The sequence below is a fragment of the Aethalodelphis obliquidens genome, unplaced genomic scaffold (assembly GCF_003676395.1).
Source record: "Aethalodelphis obliquidens isolate GAN/ISIS:26980383/991018 unplaced genomic scaffold, ASM367639v1 scaffold3, whole genome shotgun sequence".
NCBI classification, from domain to species: domain Eukaryota; kingdom Metazoa; phylum Chordata; class Mammalia; order Artiodactyla; family Delphinidae; genus Aethalodelphis; species Aethalodelphis obliquidens.
In genome coordinates this window covers 76,657,642-76,678,250 of record NW_020837947.1, presented here as the reverse complement: position 1 = coordinate 76,678,250, position 20,609 = coordinate 76,657,642, and the positions used below count along the sequence as shown (strand labels likewise).

General features: G+C 35.9%; 1 protein-coding gene across 2 annotated transcripts in view; it reads left to right on the top strand.

Annotated features, from left to right (window-relative positions):
• The window catches only part of MYO6 (myosin VI), a 145,116-nt gene that overhangs the window by 115,098 nt on the left and 9,409 nt on the right, over positions 1–20,609 (top strand). For both annotated transcript variants that reach the window (XM_027092132.1, XM_027092128.1), the window contains exons 21-30: positions 84–214; positions 302–379; positions 2,168–2,297; positions 4,017–4,107; positions 4,814–4,964; positions 6,451–6,659; positions 7,321–7,399; positions 8,236–8,396; positions 17,420–17,523; positions 18,981–19,112. In XM_027092132.1, the coding sequence (XP_026947933.1) occupies positions 84–214; positions 302–379; positions 2,168–2,297; positions 4,017–4,107; positions 4,814–4,964; positions 6,451–6,659; positions 7,321–7,399; positions 8,236–8,396; positions 17,420–17,523; positions 18,981–19,112 (1,266 nt within the window). The remainder of the gene's footprint in view (positions 1–83; positions 215–301; positions 380–2,167; positions 2,298–4,016; positions 4,108–4,813; positions 4,965–6,450; positions 6,660–7,320; positions 7,400–8,235; positions 8,397–17,419; positions 17,524–18,980; positions 19,113–20,609) is intronic.

Genomic DNA, 20,609 nt, shown 5'->3' with positions numbered 1-20,609 from the left:
AAAATTCTTTGATCATTTGCAAGTTATCCTTGGACTTCTGCACAGTGATTGGCAGTAAAACTTCTGTTTGTTTATGAATGTAGGTATGGTGTCTGTTTTGGACTTGATGCAGGGTGGTTTCCCATCGCGAGCTTCATTTCACGAACTCTACAACATGTATAAAAAGTATATGCCAGATAAACTCGCAAGATTAGATCCAAGACTATTTTGTAAGGTACAAACACTACCTAAATTGAGATGTCTTAGCTATACACTGTCTTTCTTATTAATTCCTAATTGGCATTTAAATTTCATTTTTCAGGCTCTTTTTAAAGCTTTGGGCTTAAATGAAATCGACTACAAGTTTGGGTTAACAAAAGTATTTTTTAGACCTGGCAAGGTAAGTACATTTTTATTTTAAACTTTAACATAATTAATATGGATAGTCGGAGTCAGTGAATATTTTTAAGTGTTCAGTGATTTATGTTATTCTTAAAGAGCATGCATATGTGTATGATACACACAATTTTCCCACTGGTGAGAAGTTTACACTGTATAGTACTCTGTACAGGGTTTTTTTTTTTTTTTTTTTTCAGCTTTGGAATCAGAGGATTGTTTAGTTGAATTTTTTACTTAAATAAGGGTTAACCTGAGATACTTCTGTTTTAAACAAGTTGAAAGCTTTTCTAAAACATATTCAGTCTTCAATAATTAAAAAATTCACAGCACTTTTGAGTCTTCATTGTGAGAATGAGATCTCTTAGAGCTTGATAGATGTGTAACATACAGAAAATTGGACTGGAATCTGTGCGGACTTTATCAAATCGTAGAAGGAATGACTGTATAAATACTTTTGTATGTAACATATTTTCTTAGGCTACCCATAGTTTTAGTATTTACAGATTCTTGTACTAGTCCTGTACTAGGATACAAAATGGAGTTATAGAATATTTCATAACTAAATATATACAATACAGAAATACTTAAATGCTCTTCACAATCTGTTCATAATATTTTCACCATTCCTGACTTCTTTAATATTGATTGAATATTGCATTCTCATAATTTTAAACACAATTGTTATTATATAATAGACAACTATACTTGTTTGACTTAGCAGAATCGTTAATAAATATCTCTAGTTCCTTGAAGGCTAAATTAATCAGAATAAGTAAATCTGATTTCACATCTTGGGGCATGAAATGAAATCTGTGTAATGCATTACCAAATGTATGCACTTTCCTGTGAATATTTTTACTGCAGAGAACTTATATGATCTCCTATAAAAGAAAAAAGTTAAGAATATAAGTATTCATAGTTGGCTTAGCTGTAATCACACGTATTTATCATAAACTCAACATTTCTCATTTCAGGACTGTAGTAATTATTTTAGAATTAAGAGCTTGGTAGAGAAAGCACTTGGTCTTATTTGCCTCTAGAAAAATTAATCAGTCAGAAGGATACAGTGAAAGCGCAAGGCAGATTTTCAAAGATCTTTAATCTCATTATATTACCTTTAATTTAATTTCGATTATAAGAAGCTGTTATTTTGATAGATGTGTGACCTCTTCAATATACTGTAGTGGGATATTTGGTAAAGGATAGAAATCAATATGTAATTCGGTGGTAAATTGTGGAAATAATGCATTTTCTTATTTAATAACCTTGTAGATGTTTTATTCGTGTTGTGTGTCTCTTAGTAGCAGTTTCTTATCTCTGGCCAAAATAAAGGTGGGGATTGGGCGAGACACAGTAGTTGTGGTGGTACCTGATTTTATAGAGCTGACCTTCACTTCTCCAGTGATCTCAGAGTAAGGATGAGCCAGTTCAGAGAGACAGGAGACCTTTTTTCATTCTTTTTTCCATAAAACCTTTCGGCTAACCATCTGCAGTGGTCATTTAAGATTCTTTTTCTACTTTTCCTGTTGAGTCTGCTAACTAGCAATGAGTAACCCCCGCAGCCCAACCACTGCAAAAAAGATCCTGGAAGAAGGAAGAGAAAGACAGCAAACTTCAGCCAAGTGTGCTTGGTTTGCTGTGTACCCCGCTGAGACATGTCTGTGTAATAGGCTTGTGACCACTTCCAGAAAGCTAGATTTTGGACTTGAGTTACAGTTATTTTGTATCTCTCTGTGTGTTTAAACACATCTGTCTCTTGATACTGTTAGCCAATGACTTTATCTCCTAGTTTGCAGAATTTGACCAGATTATGAAGTCCGACCCTGACCACTTAGCAGAGCTGGTCAAGAGGGTCAATCACTGGCTCATCTGCAGTCGCTGGAAGAAGGTTCAGTGGTGCTCACTGTCTGTCATCAAACGTAGGTGTTTCCTTCCACTCCGAGATACGCAATTATTTTGGAAATGAACTGGTTTGTGGAATGCTGTACATTTGTCTCAGTGGTGAGCGCTAGACAACAGGGACCGTGTCGCTTATTCATGCTGTGTCCCTGGTTCCTCCCCTAACGCCTTACATGTAGTATGTAATAAATTAGTACCTGTGCACTTTTCTTTTTTTTAAGTTTTTTGAGTGTATGATACTTACCTTCTTTAATCGCATGCATTATATGATAATTAATTTCATCACGACCTAAAAAAACCCCCAGCACTCACTATCTTGATTCTTCCCCCCTCCCCTCCTTTCCTCTCCCTTTCTCCCCTGCTCCCCACACCATACCCCAGTCTCTCAGACTAAAACCAGAACTTTTCTTTCCGCCCCCATGGCATCACCAGAATACACACGCTAAAAGTGTCCCAGTCGTAATTGTCTCTTCTTGTCCCTGAAATCATGCCAGTCAGCAAGCTCTGTTGATTCCCCCTCCAGACACTGTACATTCTTTACTCTTTATTGCCACTGCCTTACTGGAGCCCCTCTCCCCAGCCTGCATAGTAACTTCAGTGGCTCCCAAACTGGTTTTCCTGGCTTCCCAGACTTATCTTCCCAGAGTCTCTAACTAAAAGCCTTTGATTACAGCTTCCTTTAATAAAGGGCAAAGTCTAAAGTCTTAAAATATTGTAGCAACTACTTATCTCTGACCCAAAACAAGGATGAGGGACAGAATAATTTTGGGTTACCTGATGGTCTATAGCAAACCTTTAGTTGTAGGGAGTATCGTTAGTAACTTGATTGAATTTATAATCCCCCGCCCCAGCCATACCCTCCACAGTACCTGGAACAGTGCTAGGCACGTGAAGAGGATTCAGTACATTGCTGCTTATTAATAAAAAAAAATTCCTTTGACCTAATGAAAAGGAATTGTGCAAGCAACGTGCATGCTATCATGAGGTCTTTTGTTAGTCAATTGTGATATAAATAAAAACAAAACTATAATAATAAAAAGACAACAGAAGCTCTTCTCCCATCACTTTCCAAGTGAAATATGAACATACTTGTCACTATAGTTAAATGCCTTCAGCTTTAAACATTGCATTATGATGGAAAACATATTATATTAAAATTATTTCTACTGTACTGTTCATTTGTGGACTGTGTTGTGCAGTGGTCAAGTCAGTAAGTAGACAGGATCTTTGCAGCATGTTAATGGGGAACCTCTGAAAAAAACGTCTCCGGGTCAGATCAGTCTCGGATATCGACTAACTGAAGTTAAGTAGAGTCCTTTATCGTAGGATTCTTAGAGGCCTCACTCAGTATGTTCATTGTGAATCTCCAGAAGGAGGTGTAGCGCATAGCTTTTCCTGAGTTCATTTGACAGGTGAATCCTTTTTTCAAGACACGCCTGTTAACATTTCCTAGACCAATATTACCTAGGACAATTTGGGACGCATTAATGTAGCATAACAAGAAGGTAATATATTTAAAATGTACACCTAGCCATATACATGATATGCTTTTTATTTTAAGAAGTATAAAGAACTAAAGAAATGTTAAACTTGCCAGTTTTGATGTCTGATATAATATGTTCATCAAGATTTTGTGTTTCTTGAGAATTGCTTTGTGGAAATGAATGGTTTTTAAAAATCCTGTATGTCTGATTTAAACTAAATAATTTTCTGTCATTATATTTTCCTCTTACACATAGTGAAAAACAAAATAAAATATCGAGCTGAAGCCTGCATTAAAATGCAGAAAACTGTTCGAATGTGGCTTTGCAAAAGACGACACAAACCTCGGTAAGATGAATAGAGCCTAAAGAATCCAAAAAACCTATTTACCCTAATATAAAGTGGCATAAAGTCATAATGAAGAGCAGTTTGCATACTCACAGAGTTTCCTTTTTTCTCATGTTCTTTGTAAAAGATGTATGAGTCTGTTATTCATGTTATTTATTGGACATTAGTTAATTAATTGCTTCATTAATTCATTACTTGCCTCATTCTATAAAAGGATTTGAAGTAGCTTAGAAAAATGTAACACTGTAAAAGGTTGAAAGGAGCTGTTTTATTCTGATTATTTTAGTGACTTGAGTTTATTGATAAATGTCAAATTGACATTGTTTTTAAAAACATCTCATTAATATTTTGACCGTAATTTTCAAGATTACCTGTAGGAATTATATTGTCTCACTGTCAGTTTAGTCTTTATTTCTTATTTGATTCTACTCTTTTAAGTTTTTCTGTAATTTGAATTCTCAAATTTTTCAGTGCAAGTATAGAAGGCTTAAGTCTTGCTGACACATATTAATGTCATTCACATCCATATTTGATGATTCCTTTTACCCTCAACAAAAGATCTAAAAAAAGAGACTATTGAATAACACGAAAACAGAAGTGAAATACTCTGTTTAACAATATGTTTGGTATTTCATTAAAATGAAAAATCTGTCTGCAGCATTCAGTGGTGAAATTAAACTCTGATGAAGTGTTGTTATCTTTACAGCATTGATGGCCTGGTTAAGGTGGGCACACTGAAGAAACGGCTTGATAAATTTAACGAAGTAGTAAGTGCATTGAAAGATGGAAAACCAGAGATGAATAAACAGGTCGAGGACCTTGAAATTTCTATTGATGCTTTAATGGCCAAAATTAAGGTATGTCATTTTAATCCAAATGACTTTGACCTTTGAAAATAATTTTTAATACCTTTTGTTATTGGTATTGTCCTTTTTTTAAAGATACAAAACGTTACAGATGTTGAGTCTCAGAGATAAGTGATGCTCAACATATTATTTACTCTATATTTGAAAATTTTCGTAGCAAAAAAAGAGAAGACAATTTTTGTGCAGTTCATCTGTTGCTAGGAAAGATTTTTCCAAAATACTAACTAAAATACTATACTGTTGGTAAGCTTTTGCAGAATCATTACTGAGAGAGGATTAATGCATATTAATTTTGTTTCATCTTTTTCTACTTTCAGAAACTAATTTTTAAATTATAAAAGTAATGTAATATTATTGAAAATCTGGAGAAAATCACCCCCAAATCCTTACCCCACCACACACTAACACATTGATCTATTGTACTGTTGCATATTCCTCTCAATCTTAGTTTATATGTACATATTTTTGCATAGTTCTTATCATGTACATTTAATTTTGTATCCCTCTCCTTAAGTGCCTCATTCCTGTTATTCCGTTAGCTTCATATAGGCTATATCATAAATTACTTAACTGTTATGAAGTAACAGTTTTCCTCCATATTTTGTAGCCAAAAAAAGGGGGCCTCTTTTTTTCGGTTTTGATTTCCATTTGATTACTAGTGGGACTGAAAATTTTTTCTATGTGCTTGTTTGTTAGTTATATTCCATCTGTCTGTTCATATCTTTTTCTGTTGTCCTTTAGGATCTTAATGTTTTTCTCATCTCCTTTCATAATTCAGTGCAATTATGTGGGATATAATACCTCAAAGCAAGGCTTTTACGATGTTTTCTACAGATATTTTATGTAGACAATGATGAATCTTGGAGGAAGAATGGAGAAAGAAGTCAAGAGAAAAATGAAAATGCTTTGGATAGCCTTAGCTGATTTTGCAAGTCTGTCAAGAGCCATCCCCATTTATGTGGTATTAAATCAATTAAAATCAACCCAGCCACATTTAAGAAAATCATCCATCAGTTTTGGGTGTAGTTGATAATTTCTTAAATATTCCTGAGGTATTATTTGAACACTATTGTTAAAGAGTAGTAAACTCTGGCAGAATTAGCTAATCATTCCTTAAAAAATAACTTTGAACTACAGTGTATTAGTCTGTGCACAGTATACCCTTAAATATTTGATTACTTGATTGATAGGAAATAGATGCAAATATTTGTGCATAGAGATAACTTTAAAAAATTTTTTGAATATTTAATATTTAAACAGTATGAAAAGATAATGGGCTTACTGCTTACCAGCTTTTCCAGTCTTTGTATATGTGCATGTTGGTTTTTTTTTCATTGTGGTGAAAACACATACCATTAAACTTACCATCTTAACCATTTGTTAAATGTACAGTTCAGTAGTGTTGAGTATATTCACATCGTTGTGCAACAGAAGAGATAACTTTTTAAGTACATGTCCATTGTTTTGTTTCTTTAAGTCCACCATGATGACAAGGGAACAAATACAGAACGAATATGATGCGCTAGTTAAAAGCTCAGAGGTCCTCCTCAGTGCGTTACAGAAAAAAAAGCAGCAGGAAGAGGAAGCAGAAAGGCTGAGGCGTATCCAAGAAGAAATGGAAAAAGAAAGGAAAAGACGTGAAGAAGATGAACAACGTCGAAGAACGGAGGAGGAGGAAAGGCGGATGTAAGGGTTTATGTTGTCGTCTTGAGTTAGAAGCTGACAGGACAGTGAATTCTTTGTGTTGATGGTGGTCAATGAATATTCCTATTTTTAGAAGTCATATTCGTATTTTTAAATACTAGTTTTAGAATAAGTTTGAAAATGGAGAAAGTAAGCTCATTTTACAATCATAACATAAAATGATTCTAACTATAATCTGAATTTTGGTTAAACTCTTACACCTGAGGATTTCTTGAGTTCTTTTTAAAACTATGACTTTCATATTATTTTATAATCTAGGAAGAAGGTACTTCTTTTCTGCAGTTTAAAAACTGATGGCATTTTGGAAGATTGCCATAGTAGGGCAGACGGAAGGAATCTAAGATTGTCTAATTGGAGAAGGAGTAGAGAGAAGCAGTGTGATCAGGACCTTACAAGTAGCTTAGTAACCAAGTTAATCCAAAGATGTTAAAGGTTATGGAATATAATTGTATTTGTTTTGTTTCTGAAGAACTGCTGTCAGTAGAGTTAGATTTTATTTTATTTTTCAAAATAAGTTGATAATGTATATAGCCAGGAGGTTATTTGACTTCCCATTTTGTAACCTTTATTAATAGTTAAATTTTCTTCTGAAGGATTTCTTGTTTTATATTAAATTTTTGAAGAGTATTCTGCTTTTTGGTAGGAAACTTGACATGGAAGCAAAGAGAAAGCAAGAAGAAGAAGAGAGAAAGAAAAGGGAAGATGATGAAAAACGTATTCAGGTCTGTACTCAGGAGGCAATCAGACTGAATTTCTAGCAAAATGAAATCTACAAAATTACAAAACAGAAGATCTTGATTTACTAGGTATAAATTGTCATTGTTTTATTCTAGAGACAGAAGGCAGTTTCTCAAGTGGTTATGGGACGGGACTTTGGAGCTAGGGAAGTGAGTTCAAATCCAGCCCCTCACTGACAGAAACTGTGACATTGCACAAGTCACGATGTGGGCCACAGTTTTCTCTCTCTGGAATGGAGATAAATAGTGATTGTGAGCATTAAATGAGTTAACACGTGTTAAGGCATTTAGAACAGTGCCTTGTTCAATAAGTATTAGGTTGTTATTATTCATAGGGGGAAAGTCAGATCAGTATTCAGTTACATTATATAATGTTTTAAAAATGTTATTTTATAACTTTGTAGATACTGATATTAATAGGTTAGGATTAAGATAGTCTCCCTACCCCCATCTTGTAAAAAGTCCATGTCTGAGAATAATTGATTCCCTATTTGAGTGTCTGTCTGTCTCAGCTTTCTGATTCATCCTGAGCACAACCAACACTTTAAATTCCTGACCTCTGCTGTGTAGGTGTTGGTGTTAAGGTGACACCTAGGATACGATATTTGGGAGACTCATACTCTAGTGATAGAATGGTGCACTCTTGGTTTGGGGAACGAGGTAGCATTAATCATAATACAGAAGAGACTTCTGGTTAAACAGTAGGTATTTCTTAGTAAAAAAAAAAAAAAAAAAGTCTATGGAACGATTTTACGTGGGGAGGGGAATGATCAGGTAAACAAGTGGGGAGGCCCGGGCGCCATGGCCTTCTGTGCTGGCAGGCGGAGGTGGAGGAGCAGCTGGCCCGGCAGCGAGAGGAGGAGTCCCAGCAGCAGGCGGTCCTGGAGCAGGAGCGCCGAGACCGGGAGCTGGCGCTGCGGATCGCGCAGAGCGAGGCGGAGCTCATCAGCGACGAGGCGCAGGTGGACCCGGCGCTGCGCAGGTACCGCGTGCACGGGGCGAGGCGGGGGCGGAGGGGGTGGGGCTCTCCGCGGTGGAGGGGGCGGGGCTTTGCCGCTTGACCTCCCTGCCTGCCTCTTTGCAGCGTTAGGGTAGGCGAGAGTCATCATATTCCTTAGGCCCTGGTATATTTGCCATTTAAAAATGATTTGTATTCAGTTTTACACCACCCAAGTGAATGAAGCTATTGATTTCATCAAACTGTTAAACTATTGAAAGTTAAAGCTGATATTTCAGTTCTTGAGTAGTTTAAGAAAATATCTTAAGTTTTACTCTGAAATTATCAAAGAGTATTGTATAAAGGGTAGACAAGTAATTTCTAAGTATCTGCTGTTCAACACTGGCATAAAAATCAGTGAATATGTTATAATCCAGTTTAATATTTTTGAGGTTGGAATTCATTACTTTCCTAATGCAAATTTTAAAAATATGTCACATACCCTAACACTTTAGAAATTTTACGCGTACACACACGCTCCTCCAGCTTCCCCGTGATTTAGAATAAACAGATTTCCCTTTCCAAGAAGGAAGCTTAATCACATTGAAATATTTTGACTCTTCACGTTTCTGAATTATCTCTAAATAGTATGGAGTGTGGAGGAACACGAAAGTTCTTATTAAAAGTTGCAGGAAGGTTGTACTATAACAGATGCATTCTCTAAAAATACAGAATGTAGAAACAGTAGTTACTATTATTATTTATTTGTAAAAACAAAGCAAACTAGTTTGTAGGGTTCCTTTATGTTTAGGTATATTGTGTATATATTGAGAGGCACATAGATGGGTGTAACCATGCTTTTCAGAATGTCAGAGCACTGTTTATGACAAAATAATTAAAATACTAGATGTTGCTATTTCCTTGTGAAAGAAAAAAAAAAAAACTTGGTCCACCACATTGCAAGGTGGTGATTAGGTTTTATGTAGCTGAAAACAAAGATAGGGAAGGGAAAGAGTACGTTAAGTTGCCTTCACACTTTTTCTAGTAAATGATTGTATTGGGGAGCTCTGGAGTCTGAATTGCATGTGAAAGTTATATTTAAATAAACTGAATATGCCTATGTGTTACAATAATTGTTAAGCTCTTTGGTTTGGGTTCTTTATTAACATTTCACTATAATTAAGATATTTTTGCTCGTCTGTGGCTTTTGTAACTGCAGACTTCGTTCAGCTGCTGTTCGGTTCCTTCCACCTGTGTTTGGGTGGCTTGGCGGAGCCTTTGTGGATAACTGACTAGTGGCCTAGGCCAGGCTCCTAATGAACCGAGCAGTGGCCCTGATGTGTGTGAGGAAGTCCTGCACTTGACCGAGCTGACTTGATTATGGTTGAAGCTTGTTAGGGAGAGACTCATTAATGGAGTCATTCTTGGTGTTTATGGCTTAACTCTGTGTTTAAGCATTTGAAATATTTAGCTCTATCCAGTGTCATTGCAGGTAATATGAGTAAGATATTGGCTCATATGTGGTCTCCTTCTCATCCTCAGAAAGATGCACTTCTTCCAACGTGAGTGGTCTCAGAGAAGGAGTGGACCATTTAGGCCCTTTAACTTAAGGGAGGAGCTACCCATGATTTAAGTTAAACAGAATTAACTAGGTAATGGGACCACTACCAAATAATTAGGAGATACTCAAGCAGTTATGACTTGAACTGCAGAAGAGTTAGTTTAGTTCTCCTGTGGGACAGCCTTAGGAATGGTGTCCCTCCCTGGACTGTCCCTTCAGGTCCTGTCTGCCAGCTGTCTTCCAGGAAGAGAGCTGACCCTCAGGTCCCCATGAACTCCTTCCCTTCTGAACTGCCAGGTTATTTTTTTTATACACTGTACTAAAAGCATTAGCACTTCATTGTGGATATGATGTTCTCTATAGATTTTCCGTGTTTGATAATTTTATCTTACTCCATGGGCTACATCTAAATGTTTTTGAATGTTTATGTTACCTTTGTTAGCACTGAATTCTTTCTAACACATTTATGAGTAAGAACCTCTCTAAGTAACTCTGTTCTTAATATATGGCATGAAAATGTTCTTGGGTTCTGTGATACATTACAAAACCATTTCAAGTTACTTTTCCAGCTTGGATTCCCATCCAGTAACTTCTAAGTAAGAATTGTTTCCTGCATACGTAATATATTTTAAAATATCTCAATCAATTACACATATGATACTGATGCACAGTAATGATTTCACACTACCTTAAATTATAAAGTAATATCTAGATTCTATTAAAAACAAACACACAAACCTCACATGAATAGTTTTTTAATCTAGATGTAATATATTCACTCTTTAATTTTCACAGAATGCCTTTATTTTTTTCTAATCATTTGTAATGAAGATTTAAAAACATTAAAATTCTGAGTGTTCTCATACATAGATTAAATAGAGATAATGGAGTTTTTAAAATCAATTTGCAAAGTCACTGAAATACAAATTTGGCACAATCCGGATTTTCACAGTTCAGAATTGGTTATGGTATTGACTAAAATATACGTATTCTTTTCACAGGATTAATGGAGCAGGACCCAGAATGACACCGTATGTCATTTCCCTTTTAAAACTGATTTAATCATATGACCTTTTTTTTTCTTCTTCTTTATTAGGTTGTGTATACTTTTTAGGAGGAACATTTTCCGCATTGAAGTAAATTTTACATGATTATCGTCATCATCATTATTATTTTGCCCAGGAAAAATGTTTACTGCTCCTAAGAGTTCGGTGCTCAATCACAGTAGTTTATGATTTGGTTTCTTTCTTTCTGTTTGCTCACTTTGTTTAAACTTTAATACCCATCTTGTTTTATGTGTTTTTAATTATCCCTTACTTATGTCGTTATAAAAGTAGATGTAGAGATATAAATAAGAATAAATAAAATATTTAAAGTATTTGAGTCATGGCAGATAGCTTAGTTTTCCGTATATATAATAGTTCATTCTGCTAATACCTAAAATAGTTCATAATCTAAAGTTATATACGTAATGCTAACATTGGTGCTCGTGTATCTTTTTGTTATGAAAATCTCCCCACAGAGAGAGAATCTAAGTAGCAATAGGGATATACATATAAATTATACTTTATATGCATAAATATATTTTTGCATATATTTTTACATATGTGCTATATGTATATAATTTTGAAATATATTTAAAATCTGAATTTTAATAGCTTTTAGGACTCCAACTGTACCCCTGATAGTGATGGTTCTTAACTCTGTCAGACCCCAGTACCAAATAATAAATGCTTTATGAATGACGCAACCTACATTAATAATTCTCTCTAAACAGTACATGTAAAAGAGAAATAAAAGGACAGTAATTTATAATTATTTATTTTATTATATTTACTTTAATATGAAAGTGCTTGCTCACAACTACAGGAAAACGTAGTCAGGTACTCAGATGTTTTCACATATACACAGAATCACCATGAGTGCAGCAGCTACAAATGCAAATTGATATAAGACAGTTGTATCAGTCAGTTAAATGCCACGAAATTGTGAACAGTCCTTTGTAAAGTTCTGAACAGAGTTAAACACAGTGTCCTCTCCATTATACAATAGTGGAGAAATTCCTAGAGAAATTCTGTGAATATTAAAACCATGCAAAAAAAAGGTTGTTTTACATGTAGAACTTATGTATAACTATGTGTATATAGTTTACATATAACTATATGTATATGTGCGTTTCACCGCTATATGTCTGGTGGATATGTTAAAGTCATATGGGGCGTGGGGCAGTTCTTCTTGTGCAGGACATTTGGCATCCCTGACTCCTCACCTCACCCGATGCCAGCAGTGGACTCTCATAGCATCATTGCTCCCACAATGCACCACAAATTTTGAAACCTATCTCTGAGTGGGTGCCGTTGCATCCACTGCTTCATAGTTAACCATTTGAGCTCGAATTAAATAAGCCTAGCAACCAGCTTATGTCTGAGGTGAAACTGTGAGCATTTGCATATAGGTTGGAAAAATCAGAAGGAAAAAAAACACCTGGATGCAGGAGCCTTTTCTATCCAGTATATATGGTGCAGCTCCTAGAGCAGTGACATGCTCGGGTGGGATGTTGAATCAGTAGAGATTGCCCGTCCAGCGTGGGTGGTGTGAGGGCATCTGCGTTATGAAATCTCCATATGATGAGCAGACTATGGAGTAAAGAGCTTTGCAAGGCTGTGCATTCCCTTGAAATCTGCTGTGGGAAAAGAAATGTGAAGTTAGAAAATTCTTATTCGTTTGATTTTATTTGATGATCTTTGTGTTTTTTTACTTTGCGTTTGTTGCCCTTGATCATCAGTTTTGAAAGATTACTTTTTCTCTGACTGTGCTTGCTTGGCTAGACCTCTGTCAGCATTGAACCTTAGCCAGTGTTCCTCACAAGGACGGAGAGAATCCTTTGCTCCTTTATAATCAGGGTCGCAGCTCTTGGCCGGCATCCGGAAAACTGAGCCCTGAGGCAAACATAGCCATCTTCTTTTCTTCTGATTTTTGCTGACTTACAAGATTTTGAGGTTACCAGAGTCTGATGAATAGAATGAATGAGAATAGGATTAATTATGAAGGAAGAGCACAAAGGTCAGGAAAATAAAATACTAATGAAGTTGATGACATGAACATTCCACTTCACAGAATTAAGCAAATTTTAAGAAAAGTTAACACTCTTCTGGGTAATAAAAGAAAAGCAAGTTTTTGCCACTGGGAAATGTTTATCCTTGAAAGGTCAGAACACCTCAGATCTTTAACAAGTGTTTGAGGCATTTGAATTTTCTTAGGCATGCTTTGATTCAGAATTTTAGAGCTTTGAGTATATCAGACTCTTATTTAAACTCCGGCACTGTAAAGTAGATCCGTTTGGTTTACCACTATTACACCTTGTCTAATTAATGTTTACTAAGCAACCCCGGTGCAAAAATCCTTGCATAGAATCTGTATCCTGCCAAGTTACCTGTATGCATTTAGAACATGCTGATTATATTCTATCCATAAAAATATCACAGAAGCACGGCTCTCATGAGATTTTATCTAAAAGTTTCTACTGCAAAAATGAAGTGCAAGTAACTTTAACTGGGTTTAAACAAAAATTTTGCTCTGTTGTATGGCTATATATATTGAAAAGTATATTATCGACTTTTACGAAGTAAAGTAATAGTGTATGGTTAACAAAGCAACAATCCTGTTGAAAATATAAATTTTAATTATACTTTTAGATCTTTTAAGTAATTTGTATGTTTGTCTTTCATCTAATTATGTTGTATTATCATTTTTCTTATAGGGAACAAATGGCGAAAGAAATGTCAGAAATTTTGAGTAGGTTAGTGCAGTGTAATTTGGGGAAATGAGCGTCACCTCAAAATCATATGTTTTAAATTACTTTTCATTATTTGGACCAGAACCTGTTATATGAGTAGCCTGTCCTTTCCATGTAAATTTTTGGTACAAGAAATGTGACTCTGCCCTCAGGCCACACTAACATAGAAAAAGGTTAAAAAAAAAAAAAAAACCAGTGTTCCTCTAAATTGGCATTTTTCAGTGGGGATACCATTGGCATTTTGGTTGAGGCTATTCCTTGTTGGTAGTACTGTCGGGCTTACCATGAGCCCCTACCAGTTCAGTCTCAGTAGGGGAGCCCTTCCTGTCCTTGGGCCCACTGCACCTGGTTGCAGGGGACATGAGGAAGGGTGGGGCTCCAGGCAGCCCCTGTCCACCCCAGCACAGAGGCAGAACACCACCGGTGTAGAAGTCGAGCCACCAAGGAATGTATCTTCCCAGCAGGATCTGGTCCATTATCAAGTGGATATGAATCAATAACATTTTAACTTTCAACTCTGAAGTTGCAGAGTTAATTGAAAGTGTTAAAATTAATATATTTTTAAAAATCAAAAGTCAGTTTTGCTACTCTGTATTTCACATGATTGTCTTTATCACAAGTCTAAATAATCAGTAAATGAAGGTATACCTTCATTTTACTATTTTAATAACGCCAAAGATTGGTGGGGGGAGCATTTAAATGAATTGCATTTGTGTACTTCTTACGATGCTGAATATGCTTTTTTTAGCAGGTGTACTTTTGTTTGACGTAATATGAATGAAAAGTTAGTAATAGTAAAAACATATTTTAAGCAAAAATAGTTTGAATTCAGTGTGATTTTTAAAAGTATCAAAACACCTTATGTATATCAACATCTCGTATATATTCTGAGAGTCTATAAAACCATATTGTGTAGATTCACTTTCTCTTTCAGGAGGAAAGAAAACAATAACAAAACCCCATACTTTCAGCTGCTCTTCTAGAAAAGACTGGTAGAAGAGCTAGGAAGAAAAAATAATTTTTTTGTTAGTTTACTGAATGGTGGTTTCAGGATGTAGGAAAAAAAGAATATTTGAATAATGTTAAAAGCATAACTTGTTGTTAAGGGTAATAGAGAAACCTTGCTGACACACAGCTGGCTCTTTCTGAGCAAAGCAATTAAGAAAAAGCTCCATGGAGAATGGCCAGTCACACAGCTTATGAAAAGAAGAGGTTTTGCAGTAAACTTGAAACAGATTTTAACCATGAAAACGCAGGAAGGACTCAATGGGCACACATTATTCTTTAGCCAGGCTTGTAAGTGACTAAGAATCATCATGTCTAACAGTTTTTAAGGATGTAGGGTGAAGTATGCTATTTTTATTCTCTAAAAGGAAAGCATAAATAGGCCTTTTAAAGAGGCAAAAGTACCTTATTTGTTTCATTGTTAAGCGTAATGCTGAAGGAATAATTTTCCTTGTTTGAGGAGGGAGCGTACATATCTTCAAGCATCACTTTTAAATAACATCCGTCTCATCGAGTGTCTGTGTCTTGATTGTTTGCCAAGATCGCTGTTGTCTTTCAGAATGTAGAATGCTGAGAAAAATACGAGCTCATTTTCAGTATTATACTATGATCATCCCTCTTTAAGAGGAAGGTTTTCCAGGTGGTAGATCACAAAGGGGAAATGCTTTGTGTGATACCCGAGAAGCAATATTTTAGTTCTTTAATAGTTAGTTCTTTTAATATTGTGCCGTCTTCTTTTCATGGCTTGAAATATGATGTATTTAAATTCTTCCTTGGTTACATTGAGCTTAAAAGTTCACTTGCAGCTTATTCTGAGTGTCTGCTATGTGGCAAGTGTGATCCTTTGCTGAAAAATAATGTTCATTTTTACAGAAAAGAAATTTTCCCTGTATTTTTAGAATAATTATTTCAAATTATGTGCATAGAAACAAATCTTAAGTGCTCAGTAGCACTGCTACGAAAAAGCTTATCCCATTTAACTTTTAAATTATTTATTTTATTTTTTATATTTTAAATATATGTATTTTATTTTTTATTCCTTTCCTCTTTTCCCACTCAGATGTTCCTCCTACAGGGGGCAAGATAAAGCACTTGTGCCCTTTGAAATCTCTGTTATCTGTCTCATGACCTGCAGCCTTTTCCTTTAATTTACTAGTTGTCATATTATTACTCACTAAATACGAAGGTGTGGTTTTTATCTGCTTACAGAACTTTTCTAAGTATTTTTTAACACAGAAGCTCAAAGGTCACGGGAGTTTCCAGGCTCCAGCAGCTCTTTTAGGATGTCTCTAAAGACTCGGGCAGAGGCTGGGAGTTTGGCTACTCCCCTGGGGACCTCTAAACATCCAGATGCCCAGGGAGAGTCTGAGCCATTATGAGTGGTGGGGCTTGGCCATCTGCAGGTTCCAGTAGTCTGCAGGTGATTGGCTCATAAACAAACCCTTCATGTGCCTCTAATGATCTTAAAGTATGTTGAGGAGTTCTCTTTTGATTTAAAAAAAAAATTCAATTGAAGTATAGTTGATTTACAATATCATGTAAGTTTCAGGTGTACAGCACAGCGATTCAGTTATATATACACACACGTACACACACACACACACATACATACACACGCACATACTTTTTCTCATTCTTTTCCCTTATTACATAATATTGGGTTTAGTTCCTGTGCTACATAGTAGGTCATTGTTGGTTATCTAGTCTATACATAGTACTGTGTATATGTTAATTCCACCCTCCCAATTTATCCCTCCCCACCCCCCTTCCCCTTTGGTAACCATAAATTTGTTTTCTGTGTCTGTGATCTCTTTCTGTTTTGGAAATAAGTTCATTTGTGTCTTTTTATTTCTTTTAGATTCCACATATAAGCAATATCGTATGATATTTGTCTTTCTCTGTCTGACTTACTTCACTTAGTATGATAATCTTTAGGTCCATCCACGTTGCTGCAAATGGCATTATTTCCTTCTTTTTTATGGCTGAGTAATATTCCATTGTATATATGGACCACATCTTCTTTATCCATTCATCTGTTGATGGACACTTAGGTTGCTTCCTTGTCTTGGCTGTTGTAAATAGTGCTGCGATGAACATTGGGGTGCATGTATCTTTTCAAATTATGGTTTTCTCTGAATATATGCCCCGGGGTGGGATTGCAGGATCATATGGTAGCTCTATTTTTAGTTTTTTAAGGAACCTCCATACTGTTCTCCATAGTGGCTGCACCAATTTACATTCCCACCAACAGCGCAAGAGGGTTCCCTTTTCTCCACACCCTCTCCAGCATTTATTATTTGTAGACTTTTTGATGATGACCATTCTGACTTGCGTGAGGTGATACCTCATTGTAGTTTTGATTTTGAGAAATATGTGTAAATGTATTATCTTGATGTTCATATATCCGTGAGTTAGAAGATTTAAACTGAAGCCTGGGGGAAGTCCATGGCACTAGAATATTGGAATCAGAATTTCTGATTGAAAATCTAATATGGCTGTTGAATGATGCACTGGAAAATTCTAATTCACCTGGGCATCCTGTAGTACACCATTCTTAATCTCGTCTGTCAAAGATACAAAAATTATTATATGTTTTTCCAGTAATTATTTCCAGTTCTCAAGCTTATGTTCACTTTCTTGCCTGTTTAGTCAACATTTCATTCGTGTTTCTAAGTTTAAATATGCAAAAATGTGTAATAATTACAGAGGCCCTGCTGTACAGGCCACCAAGGCGGCTGCTGGTACCAAGAAACATGATCTTAGTAAATGGAAATACGCAGAACTACGTGATACCATCAATACTTCTTGTGGTAAGTGTATGGGGAGGATGAAAAGTGGGAAGACTCTATCGCTGTCAGGTAATATAAAGTAAATACCTAGATTGGGATGGGAATTTTTTTCATATAAATTAGTTTAAGTCATTCTCTTTGTTACTCTCACCTTGAAATGAAGACCTAGTTTGTTCACAAAGCTAAAAGAAAGACATACTTATTAAGTTAAATTCATTTTGCCCATCTCTTGCATAGACCAGAGAGGAAAAGCATAGAGGAATTATGGTTTGGGCTATATTAATGACTGACCCTCTTAACGTTATTCGTAATAGTTAAATACCTATATATCAGACTATTTTGGTCTATGAATGCAAAGTAAAAAATGGCAATGGAGTCCGTCCCTTTTAAAGCAATTTTTCTTCCAACAGAACAGAGTAAAAGGCTGTATCCAGAGAATCCCACACAGTTGTGTTCACGTATAAATCATAGTGTTTGAATTCAGGACACTGTAACTGGGACTTCAAGTGTCATAATCGTACAGGACGCCTCACTATGTTCTTTCCCTCTTCACTGAGTTTATCTGCATAAGTACAAATGTAAAAAATGCGGTACACGTAAATCTAGCTTGTGTTTGAACACAGTGACTTCTTATTCTATTGTCGTGGTCTGTGACCTTGGACAAGTGACTTAACCTTCCTTTTTCAAGTTCTTCATCTATAAAAGACCTGTTTAGTCCAGGGTTCTTGCGTGGAGGAAAGATATAACGTAGTAATAATGTTTAAGAAAATGCTCTGTAAGTGTGAAAGATAGTATTACAATGAAGTGCTCATCTTTATCAATAATGTTTACTTTTGATTTTATACTGTTAATTTAAAAATGAAATCTTCATTTAAAAATATATATGTTAAAAAGAAACGGAATTGAGTTATTTGTAGTGAGGTGGATGGACGTAGAGTCTGTCATACAGAGTGAAGTAAGTCAGAAAGAGAAAAACAAATACCGTATGCTAACACATATATATGGAACCTAAAAAAAAAAAAAAAAAGGTTCTGATGAACCTAGGGGCAGGACAAGAATAAAGACGCAGACGTAGAGAATGGACTTGAGGACACGGGGAGGGGGAAGGGTAAGCTGGGACGAAGTGTGAGAGTAGCATGGACATGTATACACTACCAAACGTAAAATAGATAGCTAGGGGGAAGCAGCCACATAGCACAGGGAGATCAGCTCGGTGCTTTGTGACCACTAGAGGGGTGGGATAGGGAGGGTGGGAGGGAGGGAGATGCAAGAGGGAAGAGATATGGGGATGTATGTATATGTACAGCTGATTCACTTTGTTATACAGCAGAAAGTAACACAACATTGTAAAGCAGTTATACTCCAATAAAGATGTTAAAAAAATATATATTTATGCCACAGGATAATTATGCTAGACAACTAAATTACGATGTTAATTGCTGTTTTTTTTTTTTTAACTCTCTCTGTGTAATTGATAGATATTGAGCTCCTGGCAGCTTGCAGAGAAGAATTTCATAGGAGACTAAAAGTGTATCATGCTTGGAAATCCAAGAACAAGAAGAGAAATACTGAAACAGAGCAACGTGCTCCAAAGTCTGTTACTGATTATGGTAAAAACAAATCTGTACTTTTGAATGTTCCAAAGTATAGGTATATAAAAAGTATATGTATATAATTACATGTAACTATACATAAGGCATTTGAGTAAAATTTATACATAAGGCATTTGAGTAAAATTGTCCAATATAAATTTTCTCTTACTTTAGAACTATGGGTCCACTGAATCTAACACAACCATGATGGCTTATCTTTCAAAGTATTATTTCTGTTAGATACATCTTTAAAGTCATATTTGTTTAAAAGTATTGAATTTACTTGTTAAGATAAATTCTGGAGGTAAGAATAATCTTGTCCATATTGAGGAAGTTGTATGATAATGCTGTAAATATGTATTCTTTCCACATACACATATATACACATATGTAAAGATTATGTGTGTAAATGTAAAGATTACTCTGAAAAAAAGAATATTTACTGCAAATATTATAAAACTGTGAAAATATGAGTGAGAAATAATACCTTGGTTTAGACCAGAGTTTTACCTAGACCAGAATTTGCTTTTTTTGACTGAGATCCTAAAAATGAATTTTGTTACTTTGTTATACAAAAGACAAAGCTGTATACCTGAAATTGGAAAATAGAGCAGAAAGGACATAACCTAGTAAAAGCAAGTACTAGCTTTAACATTAATTAAGAATGCCTGTGATATGAGTTGTAATTTCAGTCTTAAAAGCAATAATTGGAATTTCATTTATTCAACTTGCTACTGGCACAATTTGGTAGGTTAATTCTGGCTAATGTCAAGGTGACAGCATATTTAATATCTTTTTTTAGAACGAGGTATATTCCCGACACTTGGTGGTATAGCTTAGCCATGTGTGACCCCAGCTGACTTAGAAAAGGAGCTCACAGTTATATTTTGCCTCCCTTACCGCCTTCCTAGCAAATAAAGCAGTGTTTGATGAAAGTCAATTAAATGGTGAAATTTTAGTGTTTCGAAGATGTTGCAAAGATTAGATTGAGGAAGGGAAGTATTATTAGTAGTACGAGAGATGTGAGTGCTAATGACTGCTCACCCGTGTCCTCACTCATAATATAACTCTTGCAAGAGCAGTGAGCTTGCCTGCAGCTAAGAAATGGCAGGAGGAAGGCCCTCTCAACACTGATCTTCTGTGACCACCACTCTCTTCTCCAGTTTAAAAATTTGTCTCTGGGAAATGAAGATGACAGGATGATTCCATTATCTGTTCACTGTCTGTACCAAGTTTCTACCACAGTTGCTTTGTTTTGTAAAAATGGCAAAGGGCTATTCTCACTGTTGCGGCCCCTCCCACTGCGGAGCACAGGCTCCGGACGCGCAGGCTCAGCAGCCATGGCTCAGGGGCCCAGCCGCTGTGCTGCATGTGGGATCCTCCCGGACCGGGGCACGAACCCGCGTCCCCTGCATCGGCAGGCGGAATCTCAACCACTGCGCCACCAGGGAAGCCCAGGGCTATTCTTTTTAGCTATGATCTTTAGCTGTAATGTTCTAATCATGACCTTGAACT